At 51.0% G+C, this 20,213-nt stretch overlaps 1 protein-coding gene across 3 annotated transcripts in view; it reads left to right on the top strand.

The window, feature by feature from the left end:
* Nucleotides 1–306: 306 nt before the first annotated feature.
* The window catches only part of Th (tyrosine hydroxylase), a 44,233-nt gene continuing 24,326 nt past the window's right edge, over nt 307–20,213 (top strand). The window contains exons 1-5 of one of the 3 annotated variants that reach the window (XM_031388956.1): nt 343–415; nt 510–562; nt 5,553–5,902; nt 7,772–7,910; nt 9,919–9,999. In XM_031388956.1, the coding sequence (XP_031244816.1) occupies nt 9,946–9,999 (54 nt within the window). In that variant the 5' untranslated portion in view covers nt 343–415; nt 510–562; nt 5,553–5,902; nt 7,772–7,910; nt 9,919–9,945. Of the gene's footprint in view, nt 563–5,552; nt 5,903–7,771; nt 7,911–9,918; nt 10,000–20,213 lie in introns of all 3 variants that reach the window. The other 2 variants (XM_031388955.1, XM_031388957.1) reach the window with 2 other exon arrangements.

Genomic DNA, 20,213 nt, shown 5'->3' with positions numbered 1-20,213 from the left:
CAAAGGGCAGTGTGGGAAGTTAGCAGCCAACCTCAAAGCTGGTTGCTGGATACCTGGCATGGCTAGGGTGGTATCTGATGTGTTAGAACGGCAGGTTGCATCAGGATATACCACACACTAGGCCCAAACAGTTCCACGTGTAAGAGGTTTAATTGAGAGGGAGAGAGGGGGCAGTAGCATGGAAAGAGAGGAGGGGGAGGGGGAGGGGGAGGGAGAGGGAGAGATGGGTTTTGACGTAGTGGCCGCAGGTAAAGGTGGGAGGTGAGCCCAATGGATTCTGGGAATATGGCGGCTGTTGCCCTGGCAACAGGTCTGTGAGCCCGCCCATGCATCACCACAGGCTTTGGATGCTCTGATGCTAACAGTATCCACCAAGGCAGCTCTGGAGACTCCCAGCACCACATACCCCTCGAGTGTGAGTTTTCTTGAGGTCCCAAGGCCGGTACCCCAGGAGAAGCCTCTGAAGCCCTTGGCTATACTCCGCAGCTCTTGTGACTCTTCCTTCCTAGGCTGTGAAGTAGGACTGTAACTCAGCGGGGCTCCACCTCCCTGGCCGCGGCAGGTAGGTTCAGGTGGAGCATCCTCACACCCACAGTCTCCTAGTCTGGCAGGCTCTAGGCACACTTGCTGCCTGAGGTGGTGTCTGTCTGAACCTGCAGGCCTGGGTGGACACGGCTGAGGACGTACGCCTCGGCGGCTGTGGGGTTGTCACTGCCTGCGGGCACTCACTGCAGGAGTGGCTAGGTGTTGCTGTATCTGTGGGCGTGGCTGTGGGTCTGAGAGCCTGCGTGTGGCTAGGAGGGCTGGGCACGTGTCTCCATGCTTGTACATGCCTGCGTGTGGCCGCATGAGGCAATGCATACTTGTGTGTGACTATATTTGACTCTGTGTGGCCATGTGTACCTATGCGTGGCTGTATGCGACTGGCACTGAGTTCCTGTCCCCAGGTTAGGCAGTGTCTACCTCTCTCTCCTTGTGGTCACAGTGAATGACAATCTATGCTAAACACTTAGAAGTCTATGTCCAAGTCCCTGCTTGTTAGCAAGTGGCAGAAATTTATAGCAAAAAAAGAGGAAGGAGACACAGCTCGAGATCCTGGGGAACCTTGCTGTCCATACTGGCCACTTCATTAGATGCCCCCCTCCTGCTTTGGACTGCCCACTCAAGGGGCTATGAAGAGGGGCCATGGTAGTCTGTGCTGTTTTCTGGCCCAGGATGGCATTTGCTGGGTTCCTCCCTTCTCTGCCTGGCTACTGCCCTGAACATTTCCCAAACTCAGCATGTTCCCCTTCAGAGGCCATTCAGATAGCTGCTTGTCTGTTGCTCCCCTCTGCTCCACTGATACTCACTGGGTACTAGGTCTGTGGCTGGGACACAGATGTGGGCCAGGGGTGAATATGGTCCCTAGGTGGCTCATGACCCAAGAGGGCATCAGATTCAGGGCTTATAACCTCAAACTAACCTAAGGCCCCCAGCCCCTTTCTGCCTGCTGCAGTGTGTGACATGTGACTGTGGAGGAGTGGTATGAAGTGCAGACCCAGAGTCTGGCTGGGACACCTGAAGAGGGCTTCCCGAAGGAGTGGTGATGGAGGAGCTACATAAGCAAGGGTTAGATAGAACTAACTCAGGCTGGGGTGTAACCTGTGCTAAAGTCCTGTGGGCTGATCAGTGCTGGGCTCTTTAGAGAGAGGGGCTGGACTTGGATGTAACCCTTCAATCCAGAAGATAGGCCTAGCCAGGAGATTTTTCTGTCTTTACTCGAGGCTGGTAGGGTCTCTTAAGTATGGAGGAGGTATACACGGACATAAATGTTTGCTGCAGTCACTTGAACTTTAACTTCCAGGAGGATGGAAAAGCCCAGAGCCCATGTTCATGGTTCTTTTTATTGTGAACTTGTGCCATATCCCCAGGGAGCAGCTGACAGCAAGTCTACAGCGGTAGTAGGGGGCACTAGTCGATGGGTGGTTGGAAAACCACAGTGTCACCCCACACTCTGGAATCTCCAGTAAGGGAGGACCATGTAGGGTCCACAACTGGGGAAGTTAGCCTTTGGGGTCAGGGTCCTGGAGATTCAGAGGGAACACAGTTGGGACCACAGTAGGAAGCTGTGGTCAGGAGCTCTGTTCAGTAGATGAGGCTGCATCTTCTCGGGGACCTGGAGAGGCACATCTGGAGGAGAAAAGAGAAGGGAAGAGGAGGAGATAAATGGTTGTAATGGCTGGGCCAGTCACCAGGCCTTGGCAGGGCCACGTTGATTAATGGCTGGTTGATTGACACCATGGTGGAGTGACAGGGATGCAGAGATAACTCTTCATGCTTTCAGAATGTTACAGTAAAGGAGGGTGGCTTAGTCCATGTGTGGTACCTAAAGTGTTTGAGTAAAGAAACTGTTGAGCTTCTGAAAGAATATGGACCCATGATTCTATTGCTTAACTAGCCAGTAAATATATGTGGACCCTCAATGTCATTACTTGAGCTAGGAAGTCAACACGTGGGGACCTTCTATGACATTTCAGATCTAGGCAACCAGTATGTGTGTGGGGATCCTTGATGCCATTGCTAAGCTAAGCAGCCAGTGTTTCGGGACTCTTGGTGTTATTACTGATCTAGGCAGCTAGTCACAGCCAAAGTCACAGCCAGGCACAATTTGGGGTCTGTGCCACAGCCTCCACCCACAGCTTTCCCATCTCTCTAAGTGTGCCTTTGGTGTTTTATACTAAGGAGAATTCTCACCACATAAGATCGTCTCTTTTTAAAAGTACACAACCCACTGGTGGGCAGTGAGTGTATACAGGGAACACAGCCATCTGCTTCTAGAACATGCTCATCCCAGAAGGATCCTACCAAGTATTCTCCCTCATTCCTCTACTTGCCCTTCAACCTCCTGGTAACTCCTGCTCTTTTTCCTGCCTCTGGGGACTTGCCTCTTTGGCATTAAGTGCTATTGACAGTGTGTGGCCTTTTGCATCTGGCTATTTTCACTGAATCATGAGTCAAAGGCCCAGCCCCATTATAGTATATGCCATAGCTTTAGTCTTTCTGTGTTTTTGATTTTGAGTAATAGTCTAATACTCTTACTATGTAGCCCTGGCTGGCCTCAAACTCTCCTGATTCAGCCACCACCACCATACTCAGCTCCATCTTTTGCTGAGCCGAGTAATGTTTCACTATGTGGTTCTGCCTCTCATTGGTTCATGAACACTCGGGAGCTTTTCTCTTCTGTGTAATGCTGTTTTGAGCATTGCAGCAGGTGCAGCAGCCTCTCTGAGTACCTGGTATTTCTTCCTGTGACTGCACATCCAGAATGGTCCTGTTATATGGTAGCACTGTGTTGTCTACCATGGAAGCTTGCATGATCTTGAGTTCTCACTGTGTATGAGGTCTTCTTGCTGGTATTTTATTTCACACACACACACACACACACACACACACACACACACAAACGCATGCACATGTGCGCACACACACATGTCTATGAGCAACCATGTAGATGGGAGAAATGAAGTTTCTCTGAAAGAGTGGCTAGTGTTCTAAACCAGAAGGCCATGTCTGTAGCTCTTTTCATATCTGCTACTGTCCTTTGGGTTAGGGTAGCACAGCAAGTGGCTGGATCTCTAGGGTTAGAGCATCTTTCACTGCTGTATCCCCTGTTTTTAGAGCACAGACAAATCCCATATCCATGTGACTACCTACTGGGGGCCCCAGCACAGGACAGCAGCACTCTGAGAGATGGAGGCTGCTATGCCTAGGCCTTTTCTGGCTCCTCATTCTAGTCTCGGAGAGGGCTGTCTTCCCCGGTTTAACCATTAACAGGCAGGCCTACCACTGGGTTGCAGACAATGGTCTGTTTGTTGGGAGGCCCAAGGACTTGTAGGGCCCTGGCACAGGCATCAAAGCTCCATGATTAAGTCTATTAGAGACAGGATTTGTGCAAACAGAGACAGGTGCAGGGGCCAGGTCAGCTGCTAGGCCACAAACCGCCCTTGCTTAGCTGAGCCTTCTTCGAGAGTGGCCTGCTCACCAAAGATGGCCAACATCAGTCACTTCTGAGCACAGAAGAGGTGAGGAGTGGGTGTCCCAAGCTAGGGAACTGCCTGCTCACACCCATTCATCTAACATGCCTGGAGCACGGCTGGATTGGAGAAGCAGCCCCAGGAGTGGGGCAGGGAACAGGGCACTTGATGGCCATCCTCCAGGCTGGCTTTGTTTAGGAGGGGTCCTTGGGGGAAGCACTGGAGACTCAATTAACAAGGAGCGCTATTATGAAGCCTCTTGGACATGTACCCTGATCCTAAACCCAGGAGGTTTGCAGGTGTGTCCTCCTGCAGTCCTGGGAATTTCTGACCCCTCAGCCCTGCACCAAAGTCAGACGTCAGGTAGAGCAGAATACCATGTGGCCCCGTCAGTGGGTGGCTACTCTACATAGCCTGGTCCAACCCATGTGGAAGAGCCTCAGGCAAACTTGGTACCTGGCAGCTCTTGAGGGCCTTGATGCCACAAATTGCTTTTGGGCTATGTGAAAATGCAGAGCAATGGACCTGAGCAGACAGATGAATCAGGGATTCGCTTCCCAGACCAGCCCATATGGGCAGGGCTGGCCTCAGTGCTGGGCTATGAATGAAAGTAGGGGACAGCAACAGTCCTTTTATATCCCAAACTCAGAGATGATGTCATCATTTTTGCTGCATCCTATTGGCTAGAAGGTAGCAATACACTCTGCTGCTTTCAACATTGGAATGTTGGTGGGGTCCTTGGAGCTAGGTGGACAGCAAACGTGGGAAGCTCCCACAGGAAGGCAGCCTACCAGCTGAAGTTGAAGGCTGCTGCTGGAAGGGAGTGGGCTAGGTGGATCTGTCATGCTTGTAGAAACCAGGGACCAGAATGTAGCCCCTTATCTTGAGCAAATGCTGCCCAACAGAATTGACGATGTCAGCTGTCCAGGCAGGCCACGAGATGCTAAAGCTTGTAGAGGCCCCCATTTGGGGCTGAGTTCAGTACCCTTCCCCCTGCCTCTTTACTCCTTTGGTCCTGGAGATATCTTGTCACATGGAACCGCACCCCAATCCCATGCCAACTCTGACCTGAGGTCTTAGAGATGAGAGAGAATGGAGGCATGGGGTCTTCCTTGTCACGTGGGAAGATGTAGGCTTGGACTCCAATCACAGGCCTGACCTGGTCAGTGTGGCCTCAGGAAAGGGTGAATGAAGTAGGAACTTCCAGTTTCTTTGGAAAGTCAATTATGTCAAATGATGTTTTGCTGTGGTGCACAGGTGAAAGGATGTCTTGCTAAAGCAATCACGTGAAAGAATGTTGTCCTGAAGCAGATACAGGTGAAGGATGTCTTGCTAAAGCAAACACGTGAAAGGACCCGGGAGGAGGGAGTATAAATAGGACCCTACAGACAGTGAGGGATGAACACTGAGCATTGGTTTGGTTTTGCTCTGCCGCGTGGTTGAGCTCAACTGTGATAATGCTGACATTGAGAGAAACTCACCCAAGAACTGCTCGGGAGGTTCCTGTGGCAGCTTGCTACTTCTGTGGCTTTGCCTTAGGCCAGTTGGCGATTCTGGAGGTTTCTTCGGGATTGAACTACATCTGCCTGGCGTCTGCTTGCTGAGAGGACTGGAGTACAGTTGCTGGCTCATGCCTGATGTCTGCCTGCCTAGAGGACTGGTCTGAAGCAGCTGAATAGTATTCTGTGTTTGCTACGGGACTGAACTGTTGAGAAGGAAGATCAAGCTCGCCCCGGAAGAACTCTTGCTGAACAGATCCACTTGTCTCACATCCTAATAACTTTTCTCTTCCACTACCTCTGCTGGGTGGTGGGCCAGCGGAGAGCTTGAACACATTAAAAGTAGCCTGCAAAAAATTTATGCCTACAGGTGAACATCTGGTCCCTGAGGTGAGTAGATGTCAATCTCTGGGATAGGACTGGGGTAACTTGGATTTCATTCCTGGCATCAGAGGTTGGTCTTTGAGGGGAAGGATGCCCATATGGAGGGTACAGAAAAGAACCTGGAGTTCTAGGGAGAGAGAGTCTTACCCAGCGGTCTAGGGCTGAGTAATCTGGAGTGCCTTAACTCCTCCCTGCCTTCCATGGTAAAGGCATGCTCACACTAAGCCATGGTCAGGCCTTAGACCTCACAAGCTACAAGAGCTGTGCACTAAAGGGCTTGTGCTTGGAGCCAAAGGGGTTCCCCATCACCTCATTTCCTGAATGAGGTCTGGCTCTCACTCCTGCCTTTGCTCTGAAGGGAGAATCTTGGTGCTTCAGTAGCTGGCAGCTGCTCCAGGTCTGCTAGCCCTTCTCTATCCTATAGCCATCTGTGCTCCGGCTCAAATGCCTAGTCTTGCATGCTCTCTTCCCTCTGGAACCCTTGTACTTGAGCCCATCCACACAGCCTCTGCTCCTACCTTGTTTTTAGCATACCCTGTCCTTATCCCAGCCACTTCTGTGCCCTGGTAATGCTCTGCCATTTTCTCTCTAGCCTGTCCCCATTCCTTCAGGTCTCTAAGCCCTGCTGTCCCTTTGCCTCTCTGGCCTTGGTCCTGCCTCAGGCTGCTTGTAACCTCTAGGTGGTCTCCCCGTCCTCTTACTTCTCACGACTCTCTGTACTTCTTATTTCTCTGTCTGTGGGCAACTGCTGACCTCCACTGGGAAGAGAAGAGGTCAGAAGGGGCCCTGCTGCCCATGATCTGTGGACAAGCAGAGACATGCAGCCACTGGCATCCTTCACATCACCCACGGGGCATCCCGGGAAAGGTTATTTCTGGAATGTGAGCCAATGCCCCCAGCATCCTTGGTAGGTAGAGGTGGGGGTGGCTTCAGTTTCTGCTTAGTAACCAGCTTCCTGAAGGGAAGGCCCTGCTGGCAGAAGTAGGCCACCACAGGGCTGCTTGGGAGATGGTGGAGCCCCAGTGGGTTTGGGAAATAGAAGCTCCACTGGGCTTACGGGTGCCTGTACCCTCTGGGTTGGACCACCATCTTATTATTTCCAAGCCTCTCCTCCCAGAATTCTCATCTGAAGGACTGTCCCCAGACTTTCCTGGGTTCCAGGCTATGGCTCAGTCAGCCTGCCATTTTTGAGGCTTGTATAGGTTCCTGGGAGAATTTCTCGTGCCTCCTCGGGCTGGCTGACTGACTGCAAGGCAGGCCCTGATGTTCCCACCTTATGATTTCCATAAGATGGATGAGAACCAGCTGGTGCTAGTGTGGGTCTCTTCCCTGACGTCCAGAGTCTTTCCTCACATCTGTTTCTCAGCCTTTCTTCCCACCCTCTCAGCCACGAACTCACTTAATTGCTGCCTCAGGATCTTTGCACTGCTCCTCCCTGTGCAGGGAGACACCTGGTGTAGTCTGATCCCAAGGAGAGTATCCATAGAGTGGGGAGGCTGAGCGGCTGAAAGTCTCGGGGGGCTGGGAGCTTTTGAGGGGCTTGGATGTATGGGTCCTAGGAGAAGACTCTGAGAGTTGGAGGGGAGGCTAGGAAGTGGAGGCCGGTAGGTAGAGAGGCTGGGGTGTAGGATGTAGGGAGCTGAGGCAAGAGGCAGAGCAGCTTGAAGGGTGTGGGTTTTTCCTTGAGTCACTGGCCCCCAGGACAGTCGGGTCAAGTGCAGTACCGCCATAGCAGCCACTTAGTGATTCCTCGATCTCTGCCCTGGAAAAACCGAAAGCAGGCAGCCAGAGGGTTCCTGCCCCTGGCTACAACTTCCAACCTGGCCTTATTCCTGGTGGGAGCAAGAAGGTAATCTTCTGCTTTCATTCCTATAGGAAGGCCTCACATCTGGACCCCAGCCCCTTAGGTCCATCCAGCCATTGCATGGCTTCATCTGGAAGTCCTGAAGTCCATCCTAGCGGCTGGCTATTGCATCAGGAATGAGCTTGGAGGAGATGGACCTCCTGCACCAAGGTAAAACTGAAGCAGGAGTTTCCACCAAGTAGGTGGGTGTGGACCACCACCTGGGCCTTCTCCGTTTGACCCTGTGGGCATCATTAGCCCCCTGACCTCAAGCTCTAGAGTTAAATGGAAAGGATCCTGCCTAGGGCTGTGGAGAGAATGATCTCTATAATGGGTTAACCCCTGGTCTGGTCCATAGTAGAGCCCTATCAAGGGGTTCCCCTAAGGTGCTTCATATGGGGCACCTGTGCTGCTGTGGGCTTCAGACCTTGGGAGCCCTATTTCATGCTAATCAGAGGAAGCTGGTTAAGGGCAGCTGATCTTCTGGTGTATTCATCTTAGAGTATATGGCCTTGTATTAGTGGAAGTAAAGCTAAGACATCCTCTGCAGCTCAGCCTGCTGTTGCTGCTGCTGCTGCTGTACCAAGGGCTTGCCAGGGACCCTTGTGGGCACTGTGAGCCCCAGGGAAGAGGATGTGCTGCATGGCAAGAATCTTCTCCAGGGATCCCAGATTGACTCAACCCTAATCCTAATGGGTGGTCTTGAAGTAAGGTGGGCCTGGGCCTAGGAGGCCCCCACTGTACTATGCCTTTAACTCCAGCGTTCCCATAGGGAACAAGGCCCTCACTCAAGAGGCAGGTAGAACTCGTCTCAAGGAGTTCCCAAGAACCCCAAGGGTGAAGCCTCAGGTCTGTGACTCGGGCATGGTGGGGGCCTCTGCTAGCCTCTGGGTGGGGTTGGCCCCCTGGGCCCACCCTGGCCACTCCCTCTGGGTCAGAGTTCTGGGCATCCCCTTGCTTGTCTGGGCTACCCGCCACTTGGGGTGGGGCCCTTTAATGTCCCCGACACTTCAGGTGTGGCTCTGCGGCTTTCTCGGCCCTTTGAAGCCAGTACTAACCTCTGGTTCATTCACCGCTGCCGACAAGAGCTAACGTCCACCCTAGAATATACCAGGTAGTTTGGTGCTGTAAGCACTGGGCAGCCCCCCTCCCCAACCTTGATACCTTTCTCTCTGCTAGGCAGCACCTATGAGTGTGTGGGAATGTCACTTGGGGAGAGGGCTAGAGGGCATGGTGGGACTATTTCTGATACTGCAGTACAGCAGGCGGTAACTATCATGGGGGAGCTGCCAAGAGTCTCTCTGACTCACTGACACCAGACTTTTAGGCGAAGAAACCAATTCGCAGGCATGGAGGGTCTTTCAGAGCCTCTCCAAGTAGAGCCATTCAGGCCAAGGGTAGGAAGAGAGAAATGGGGATCAGGAGGCTGTCTCTGTCATAGGCTCTTTCATCCCTCAACCCCTCAAGGGTGTGGGAAGCCAGGCCCCAGGAGAGCCCCTAATCAGAGCTGCAGCCTGTCACCCCACCCACTCTGGCTGAGATGGGGAGATGGCCATAAACTCTCCATTCCCCTGAACAGAGAGGGATAAAAGCTTATGCCAGTAAAATTATTGCCAATCAAAGCTGACTTATCTTTTCTTTTTGCTATAAAATTACAGAATCAAAAAAGAAAAAAAAAAAAAAACAAGATTAAAAAAAGCAGGCAGCATCTTTATGGTTCAGGGCTTCCGGGCCAGGATGGCCCTACTAGCCCACTGCCCACACAGCAGTAGAGACCTAGACAAGGGTGTGGGGAGCCTGGAGGTGATTTGTTCCAAGGCCATTTACATGTGCTCTGATGTCCTCTCGGGAGTGGACAGGATCACAGAAGAGCCTTAAGAGACAGGAGCAGCCTGACAATAGGTTCCATGACTGCCTGTGCTGATGGCAGGCGTGAGAACTGTCCCAGGCAGAGTGATGTCCCCCAGAACTGTGGAGGTCTACTGACTTAGAGCAGTGCCCTCTAGACTCTGTAGAAAACCCTCACTTCCAGGTCCGTAGAATTCTTTGATCCCTCTGGAACATGGACCTGGAGTAGATTGGGCCTCTGGTTCTGTGGCCACACCTGCCTCTGTGTGGGTTCCATGAGGTTGATTGGGTGCTCTTCCTTCTAGCCAGTCTCCCTCCTCTTGCTTCTCAGGCTCTAGCATGTACCTGCTGCTGATGAATGGGAATGGTTCCATTTCTGGCCGCTCTTGAAATCCTGGAGTCTACATCAGAGGTACTTAGCCATAAGTATGGGAGCTTGCACACAAGGGCACCTTCATCTGCTAACACATGTACACATGAGGGCCATAAGCAAATACCTGAGGCTCAGACCTTTATGCAGGACCCCAACCATGTGCCCTTCCCCAAACGTCCAGATGACTCTGGACATAGACACATGCAGGCAGCCACTCCGTGTTTCTTATGCATACTTCCTTTCCACTCTAGCCCATGTCTGAGCTTGTTAGCAAAACTGACTGTTTCCCCCTCAAAAGATGGAGTTTCACACAGAGGGCTGTGGGTGAGGTCTCCATCCCTGTCCCTGGATGTCCTTATCCTAGAAGCCTTACCAGCATCTCTCATCTCTTCATGTGTGCCAGTGGGATATGGGAACAGGACAGACCATGTAGTAGTCAAAAGTGTGGTTCAGGCTTGTGGGAAGATTTTCCTACCAGTAGCAGGGGTAAGACGGCCTTCCATTTCAGAGAAGGTTCCTAGAATGATGATTGTTCAGCCAGGTCCAGGAGATGGGGACATGAACAAGTAGAGAATACCCAGCATCTGATAGTAGAGACACAGCTTCATGGGTACATTGTGAAGTCATGTGCCTCCCAGTGTTTACTCCTCCACCCACCAATCTACCAATCCACTCACCTTCTATCTCTCCACTAATCCATCTATCCCTCATCCATCCATCCATCCTTCCACCTATTCACTACCTGTCCATCCATCAAGCCGCCAATTCTCTCACCTACCAGTCCATCCATGTATCCCATTCTGTATATTCACCTTTCTATCCACCTATTGATACTTCTACTACCACTGCTTTCTGTCCACCTATTGATCCCTCTCATCCTCCATCCATCCACCCATCCACTCACCAATCCATCTACTCACCTACCTGTAGGCATAAACTTTTTTGCAGTCTACTTTTAATAAGGGTCAACCTTTCCTCTAGCCCACCACCCAGCAGTGGTAGTAGAAGAGAAAAGTTATTAGGATATGGGGGAAGTGGATCTGTTCAGCAATGGTTCCTTGGGGGCAAGCTCCATCTTCTTTGGCAGCAGTTCAGTCCCATAGCAAACACCAAATACAACTCAGCAACTATAGTCCAGTCCTTTCAGCAGGCAGACACCAGGCACAAATGCCAGTGGGCCTGAGGCTAGGCCTCTGAAGTGGCAAGCTGCTGCAGAAACCTCCAAAGCAGTTCTTGGGCAACTTTCTCTCAATGGCATTGTTACCACAAGTTGAGCTCAACAGCGCTATGTAAGGCAAATATATACACATATATGTATATATCATTATGGAAGAATAGCAAGGCAGAGCAAACCAAACCAATGCTCAGTGCTCATCTCCCACTGCCTGTGGGGTCATATTCATACTCCTTCATCACAGGCCCTTTCATGTGTTTGCTATATCAAAACATCCTTTCACCTGTATCGGCTTTAGGAAAACATTCTTTTCTGTGTCTGCTTTAGCAAGATATCCTTTCACCTGTGTGCCCCAGCAAAACATCATTTGACATAATTGACTTTCAAAAAAAACTAGAAGTGTTCACCTTACCTATTTACTTACCCTTCTACCCCCAGCCATTTATCCTTCATCTGTTCACTCATCTCACCAATGATCCTTCCATCCCAACCTTTTATCTATCCACTATCCATCCATCCACCCATCATCCACCTATCCATCTATCTACCATCCATGCCAACCTTCTATTCATCCAATATCCATCCACCATTCATTCATAATCCATCATCCATCCATCTATCTCTCCCTATTTTTCTCTCTCTCCATCAGTTCTCCCATGTTCACATGTGTCTGTGGGATTTATTTAGGTACCGGTATCTGATCTCTTCACTCTCACTATTTATTGAGTGAGACCATAACATTCTTGTCAGCTATGATATTTGGGGTCTGGTCCATAGACTCTTCAACTGGTGAGGGGTGTATTACTAAGAGGCTTCCAGGAGTGCTCTTCTCTGACTTGAAAATACTCTAAGGCCATTGGAGTGTCTTATTCATTCAGCTTCTTTGAAAATGCTTCATTTTTATCTTTCTGGAGCACTAATTTTGGGGAACTCACATTTGTATTGCATTTGTGTGCTCTCCATACTCTGCTGGGGTGCTGCACGTGTGTACATGAGTGCTCAACTCAACTGAGGAAGAATGAACAGACAGTTTATGCTGGACACAGGGAGAGAGATGCTAAGCATCCTCTGGGGCAGGATGTTGAGAGCCCAGATTTGGGATCTTTCCTCAACCATGTGAGCCCCTGCTCTCTGCACCTGCTCTGTGGGAACAGTGTGGGATGCTAAAGGCTGCAGAAGAGCAGCAGTCTTGAGGATATCACTGAGGAAACCATGGAGATTAGGCGAGGGTTACGGGTGGGTCTGTGATCCCATAGAATTCCTGCCCTTGTCAGAGGACATGGCAGACAGTGCCTTCTCTTTGGCTACACAGAGATGCGTCTACTGCAGAAAGGTAGCCCCTTGATCATGGAAACCCTGCCTCAGAACTAAGCAAGATGAGTGAGTTCCTACAGCCCCTGCAGGGTTTAGGAGCAGGAGAGGGGTGTGTGTTTCTGTTCTGCACCCAAAGCAGGACAGGTGCTTCATTCCCAGAGGCAACAACAGTAGTGAGCTGAGTCATGGTTGTTATCCGATGTCTCCCCCTTCTCACAATCTGCATCTCTCCCTTCATCATCACCTCATCCCTTATCTCCTCCCAGATGGTGCTCTCTCACCTCCACACCTGTTTTCCTATCTTCATGGTTCTGGCGTCACAGGGGGTGGGGGGAGGGTAGCGGATGGGTGTCGGCTTGTGGTGGATCAGCATCAGGGGGCTTTGCTCTTCACTCTTTCTAAATAAAATGGTCACCTCATTGCATATTTTCTGTTCATCAGGTGCTGGGGACAGTTGTGGGCTAGAATGAGGGGCTGAGAAGGGTCTCTCTGTCTTCTGGATCACCCGGGAGATCCCTGAGCCTGCTTGAATCAGTAGGGAATGCTATGGGAAAAAGAGAAGCAGTAGGGGATGAGGGGGACCCTGACATGTCTTCAGGGCTCCGAGACATTGACTGGCCAACCCAGGAGTAGTAAGGGAAGTAGGTGGTCTATTTGTAGCTGGAAACTTTATGATGTGCTGACCAGTGCTGGCCCTGCTACCCTCAAAGTTACATGAAAGCTCATACAGGAAAAAGCCTGGTAGCTAGAGGTCCTGTCTGGTGGTCCCTGTCAGCATCAGTACCTCAGTGAGGAGTCCTTGCGGTCTGGAAAGCACAGTTTTCACACTCATTCCTGGAGACCCCTGCTAAGGGCCAGGAAACCAGAGGGTCCCTTCCATACAAAGACCTGGTCAAAGAAGGGACAGGTGGCCTTGGGATCTCCAACGGTAAAGAGTAAGGCCCTGGGGCATCACACACCAGATGGGGAGCATCTGTGCTTAGGCAAGTTTCAGGATGTGGGTCTCCTGTTTCCAGGTATGAACTTTGGCCAGATTCAGTCCCTAGGCACTCCAGGTATGCCCTATCTATTGCCCTTTGGGCTCTTGAGATTAGAGGTCAGCTCCTTGAGTGGGTGGCTACGACAGCAGAAAAATGTTGGTCCTCAGAGGCCAGCATTAGAGGCCTTCCATACTCTTTCTTCTTCTGGCTTTGCTTTGGGAGAAAGCAGGGAGCAAGGGCTCTGAGTAGGGCTGAATGGAGTTGGGACCTAGAGGAGTATGTGATGGGAATACTGAAGCCATTCCTGGAGACAGAGTCCAACTGCGCAAACGCAGGGGTGAGGCACCCTATTCCATCCAGTTCTGGGCCTATTCCATCCAGTTCTGGGCCCAGGAGCAACCCCTCTGCCATGTGTGAGAAAGGCTGTGTTAGTGCCCTTTTGTCTTACCGTATGTGGGACCATGGGTGTTGCCGTGTTTATACACGTGTGAACTGGCAAGTGTGTACTTGTGGCCATCCATTTGCCACAGTTGAGGCATTGGTGCTGAGGATTTCACATGTAGCTAGTGTGAGAGTGAATGTATATGGGGTGCTGGCCCATGGATGTATTCGGGACACCTTGTCCTAGGCCATGCCTCATCCATCTGCCACACCCAAGTTATAATTGCAGAGGAATACTGGAAACACTGTAATACATTGCCTGTGATATCCCCGACACAATCCTTTTTTGGCATTTTTTTCCACTTCTGGGGACCACTGCCTGACCTTAAGTTTGTCCCTGTCCCCTTATAGCTGCTCTAGCTAGATAACCATAGCATTAGTATGAGACCTTCTAGAATACTCTGTTCCTCTCTCTGAGGTCCTATGGACTAGTGTGGGCTCCCCAAGGGCATCCTGATGGAGTCAGGTTTCCCACTGTAGCTGGATTCCATGATACCTCCTAAGACCCCTCCTTTTGGGTTCTATCACCTCAAATTGGGGTCAGGATACCATCATGTGGCCCTATGGTTATACCCCATCTCTTACTGTGTGCTTGAGACATAGAGACAAAGATAGAAAGAGGCCTAATAGGCACAGACGTAGACAGATGCAGACAGGCACAGAGATGGAGAGACAGAGGCACACTGACAGCAATCAAGAGATGCAGAATTATAGAGACAGAGAAGAAGACAGACAATGAGAGAGGTGGAAACACGAGTGAAACAGACTGGCCATGCTTACATCCCGCTGCCCTGGGATGTCACACAAGCCTGTGTACAATACATTTCTGAATGCAGTTTGGGAACATAGGCCTAGAGCTCAGGTCTCCCTGCCCTGCCATGTCTTAGCTCCTGTGCCTTATGGGATCATGATGGCCATCTTGGCCATGTGACCCACAGGGCTATATCGCTAGGCTAGAGCTGAGTACCCCATTGCCAGAGCAGACTCAGCTTCAGGTCTCAAGACTCTAAATCAGTTCTGCCCCATTCCACCTGAGCCAGGGAAGCCCTGAGGATGTGGCTCTAATTGACTGTGTTCTAAGGCAATGTGGGTGGCACCTCTCTATCTCCCTCTTTAAGAAATCATTATCTAGATTGTAGCCCCTAAGGGGATAGGAACTCTGCAGGAATCCCAACTAACCCTGGGCTAGTTGAAGCACCAACCAAAAAACATACACCAGCTGGACCTAGCCCCCTCCCCCACATATGTAACAGATGTGCAGCGTAGTCTTCATGTGGGTCCCGAACAACTGGAACAGGGGCTATCCCAAAAGCTGTTGCCTGTATGTGGGATACGTTCTTCTAGCTGGGCTGCCTTGTCTGGCCTCAGTGGGAGAGGAAACACTTAGTCTTGCAGAGACTTGAAGTGAACAGGGTGTGGGGGGAAACCGATCAGAGGAGAAGGGGATTGGGGGGTAGGGGAAGGATTGTGAGAGGGCGTGACCAGGAGGAGGGCAGTGAATGGGATGTGAAGTGAATAAGTTAAAAAAAAAAAAAAGTCCTTATCCTAAGGTGGCAGAGGCAGCCTGGACCTAAAGCCTAGGTCCTCCACCCACAGCTTCCTAAGCTCCCGTCCTGTCTCCTCTTCAGTCAAATGGGAGTGCTAACAGAGTCCCCAAAATGCTGGGGCCACTGCACCTTATGAACTGCTGGGATACCCATCATAACGGACAGAGTTGCCTGGCCTGCCTCTGTGGGACAAGGCAGGAACATGGCATTGATGAGGATGCTTGGAGCCTGGGCAGACACATAGCCTTTCTAGGCAACGTGTGTGTGTGTGTGTGTGTGTGTGTGTGTGTGTGTGTGTGCGTGTGTGTGTGTGTGTGTGTGTGTGTGTGTGTATATTTCTGGTCTCCAGAGACCTGAAGGACAGAAATCCTTCCACTACTTGGTGTTTATTGCCAATGGCTTCTTTGAAGTTCTGACTTACATGACCCCAGAAATGTACCCCCACACCCCCTCACTTCCTTGCCAATAAGGTTGGGGCCTTTGAGGGCCCAGAGGAACCTCTGGACCTGAGTGAACCCTGAAGTCTGGGATATTGGGATCTTTGGTGTTTGCCTTGGCCTATCAAGTGTCAGTAGCCCTGTGTTCTTCAGTGGTACATCCTCCCAACACCCAGTAGCTTATTGAGTGAGCCTCACAGCCTCTTTACGGACAACCCTCACCTAGTAAAGGTTATACTACAGTTGGCCACTTGGGAGCACTTGGGGGCAGATGTTATACCTCAGTCGGCCATGTGAGGGAGCCAATCAACAGGCAAATGTAGGGTCGGTCTCTCCAGGCCCTGGACAAAGAAGAGCCATGTCACAGAGAGCAAGAGGAAAATTGGCCAGTTCTGGGAAAAGGGTCCACCAAGCAGAGACACGGTATGGCCTGCTCCAAACGCTGATTTTGCCTGGAGGCCTGAGAGCTGGGAACTCACATTGCTCCTTGGTCTGATACAAAGGCACGAACTACTAAGACCTAAGTGACAGGGGTCCCAACAGAGCTATCTTCAGTGTCCCACCTATCCACACACTGTGTCCCCATTCTGAGTACCCTTTAAGTCTCTCCACCTCTATCCTTCACTCTTGTCATCACCTGAGCCACAACTGTGCCCACTGGGCCCTCATTCTACCCGGATACTTGTCCCTCTCCCAGGCTGCTTAACTTCTGTCCCTTACTCTGTCTCCCAACCCAGCTTAGCCTCTGCCTGTCCCAATGGAGTAGTTGATTTCTCCTGTCAGAGTGACACAGACCAGACCACCAGGCAAGGAGGCTGAGCACGGTGCCTGTGTAGTGCCCCGGAGGGAACACAGTGTGCTGTAGCCTTGGTATAGCCTAAGGTCTGACACCCACCAGACTATGCCAGGCCCATCACTCACCCTATCCTGGGCATCCTGCCAGTTCTCACCATTGCCTGCAGGTTGAATCCCAGATTAGCTACTGGGATACCAGCTCATTGAGAAGTGGTCATGTGGACCCTGGACTTCAGCCTGGCTTATGGGCCTGAAGGGCAAAACCAGGTTCCTCTGTGGGACCCTGTGCTAGCCCCTCAGAGCCTGGCAGCACTTGGCCCAGAGTGGAGAGAGCATCAACCATCATTCTCTAGGAAGAAAGAGGATAGGCAGCAGTGGTTCTCAAGCCCCTTCCATGCAGAATCAACAGGTTCTGGGCTCTGCTTTCTGGGAGCCCCGAAGGTTGCCACCCTCAGTGATATTTCTTGTCTCAGTCATGAGTTTCTTAGCCTTACACTTGGTTATTTCTGATTCTCTGGGTCCTGTACCCTTCTGGGAGGGAGAATTCCTAGCAGGATAGAGGGAGGAGCGGGGTAGGGGATTCTTTACCACCTATATGGACCTGGGGGACACACAGGCTGGTGGCTTACGGAAAGGCACAGTCAGCTAAGGATGCCTGTGTGCCTGTAGGGAAGCTGAGGACTTCAGGCATTCTGACTTGAAGTTTTACTGACATTCCCCCACTAGAAGCTTCTCCTTCACATGAGCATGAAGACCTGGATGTGAATTCCCAGAACCCATGTAAAGCTGGGCACAGAAGTGTCGTGTGTGTGTGTGTGTGTGTGTGTGTGTGTGTCTGCGTGCGCGTGCACACGCGTGTGTATTTGCACGCACATAAAACCTTGGCCACTCTGGGGCTTGGCGCCTCCTGAAACTCAGACCCAGTTGATGGCATCTGCCCAATCTAAAGGATCATTTATGAAGTGTCTCCCTGCTTTGTGAGGAGGACCCTTCAATATGTGTTCCAGGGGTAGGGATGTAGAGACTGCAGCCTGGATGCAGCAGCCATGTCTCATCCACCATCCAGCCTGGCACCCCTTGCCTTAGAGGATCAGAACACAGGCTCTATGTCCCTGGCCATTCTCCTCATTTCATCCCTAAGCATGGCCTCCACCTTGAATCTGGGGTGTCCACTGGTATTCCTGGCTTGTTTTCTGGGGCCTCTGAGCTCTGTGCACTAGTTGTAGGATGCTTAGCAACCATTTTCTCCTTCCTCTGCTTCCTAAGCGTTCTGCGTTCAGATGAGCAAAGGTTACTTTTATAATCAGATTATTTTTTCCTAGCTACAAAGCTGTTACTTCAATAATAAGTACAAAGCTGTAGACATCCCATCCACTGATTCCAAAAGGTCATCGTGTGCCTGATGACAAAGTCAACAGTCACAGAAGTGGGGAAGCTAAGTCCCTATCCTCTGTGTGCCCTGAACCTCTCCCCAGACACACAAAGCCTATGTGTCACCTCAAAGAACTTAGAGACCTCCTTACGAATGGGTAGGATGCAGCTACGTACCTCCTCCTCCCCTTTCCTTGATTTTCTACCTTCCCACTTCATTTCTCCCCCCATTCTTTCATCCCCTACCCACCCCTTTTTCTATCCCCCCTCCACCTACCCTTTATGCTATCCCTCCCCCTCCATCCATCCCTACCCTTTCCACCCCTCCCTATATCACTTTTTATCCTTCCTCTCTCCCTCAATCATTTCCTCCATCCCTCCAACCCTCTTCACCATTCCTCTACCAACTCCTCTCCCCCCATCCTCTCCTTTATCCACCCTTCTATTCATCCATCTTTCCCTCTCCCATCTCTCTCCCTCCTCATCCTCTCCCTTATCCATCCTTCCATCCCAGTGCTTTTATCCCTCTATTCATCCCTTCTTCCCTTCCTACCTATATCCATCATTTCTTCTATCCCTGTCCATACATTTTTCTACCCATTGCTCCGTCCATTCATCCTTCCATTTCCATTTTTGTTCCCCCTCCCTCCATCCTCTCACCCTCCCCTTTATTCTCCCTCTATGGCTTCCTCTACCTCGTCTCTCCATCTATCTCTCCATCTATCTTTCCGCTCATCCACTCTCCATCTATCTCTCCATCCATTTCCCTTCCCTTCTTGCTCCTGTCCTTCCTGTCCCTGAGGCACTGGCAGCCAGGGCAAGCTGCGCCACACAGCTGTCACACGGGGCTCTGGATTCTGTGTTCCAGCAATTAGCCCTCTCATGCGTGCAAGGAGTCAGCAGGCTTTAGTTCCACGTGGCCCTGTGCCGATGGTGGACAGATAAAGGACCCAGCAAAGGTGGTGTCTGAGCATTAATGCTTGCTGTTCCTGCAGCTATCAGATGAGGTTCATGGTGAGACAGACAGGCGCCCTCCAGACTTGCAGGGCCTGGGCATCATTGCCCTTCTCAGAGGGCTAACTCCTCACTGAGGAGTCGATATGAAGATGGCTGGGGGAAGGTTTCTAAGGCATCTTTGTACCACAGAGTAGCCTGTCTGCAGAGGTGATTAAGCCAGGAGAATGTAGGGGAAAGATGGTCCCAGAGGCTAAGAGCAGTGCCTCATTGGCAGGGAGACCAGGTAGCTGCTACCCGCACCTCTGTTTTCTCCACTTTGCTATGTAATGGGAGATAACACGTCTTAATACGAAAATCAATAAGTGGTTCTGAGGCCTTTAAAGGAGAAAAAATAAATAGCAACTGAGCCTGACGGTAGGGTGGAGCCGTTGCTGTCTCCACCTCACCACATTGTCCAGGTTATGGCCGCCCTGGAGGGCTCCAAGCCTATTAATGTCTAGAGGCTGGATAGCTGAGGGTAGCATCCTGTGTGTCAGGCCTGGTCTTTTGTAATTTTTGCATCTGATTTGGAGTTTCCTGAAGAGGGAGTGACATGGGGTGAGGGTGGACAGCCACTTCCTTGGCTGTAAGATGGGGCCTACTAGAGTAGTCATGGGCTGGCCACAGGCTCTGCAGGTCTTGCTGACTTAGATGTAAACCCAGGTTGGGAGGAGGACAGGGTATCCCAAGGTGACTGTCTCTGGACTTAGTTCCTCTACTTCTCATGGCTAGAGTGAAGAGGGGTCCTTAAGTGCATGTGTTACTGTCTCCTGCTCATGCCTGGCTGGTGGCTCTTGTTTGTCTAGTCTCCTACCTTGGCTTCTAGGGTTAAGGCTGCTTTCTCTGCTTCATGCAACTGAGACAGCCTTGGTCCTGCATGGGCTTCCCTCCAGCCCAGTCCCTGGTGCAATGTGGACCACACATGAAAACTGTTAAGGAAAAGAAAGGGTAATTTAATTCCCTTCTCTGCCAGAACATTTGTTCTGTGGCTTCTTTTTAAAAACTTTCTTTTTTACAAATCATTGTGTTTGTAAGGATGAGCACACGTGTACCACGGTGCATGTATGGAGGTCAGAAGACAGCTTCAGCAATTGCCCTTGGCCTTCCATCTTGTTTAAGAGAACATTTTTCTTCTTCTTTCTTCTTTCTTCTTTCTTTTCTTCTTTCTTCTTCTTTTCTCCTCCTCCTCCTCCTCCTC

This window comes from Mastomys coucha, unplaced genomic scaffold (genome assembly GCF_008632895.1).
Source record: "Mastomys coucha isolate ucsf_1 unplaced genomic scaffold, UCSF_Mcou_1 pScaffold21, whole genome shotgun sequence".
NCBI classification, from domain to species: Eukaryota; Metazoa; Chordata; class Mammalia; order Rodentia; family Muridae; genus Mastomys; species Mastomys coucha.
Note: the sequence above shows the minus strand (reverse complement) of the source record. Positions and strands in the feature narration are given on the sequence as shown.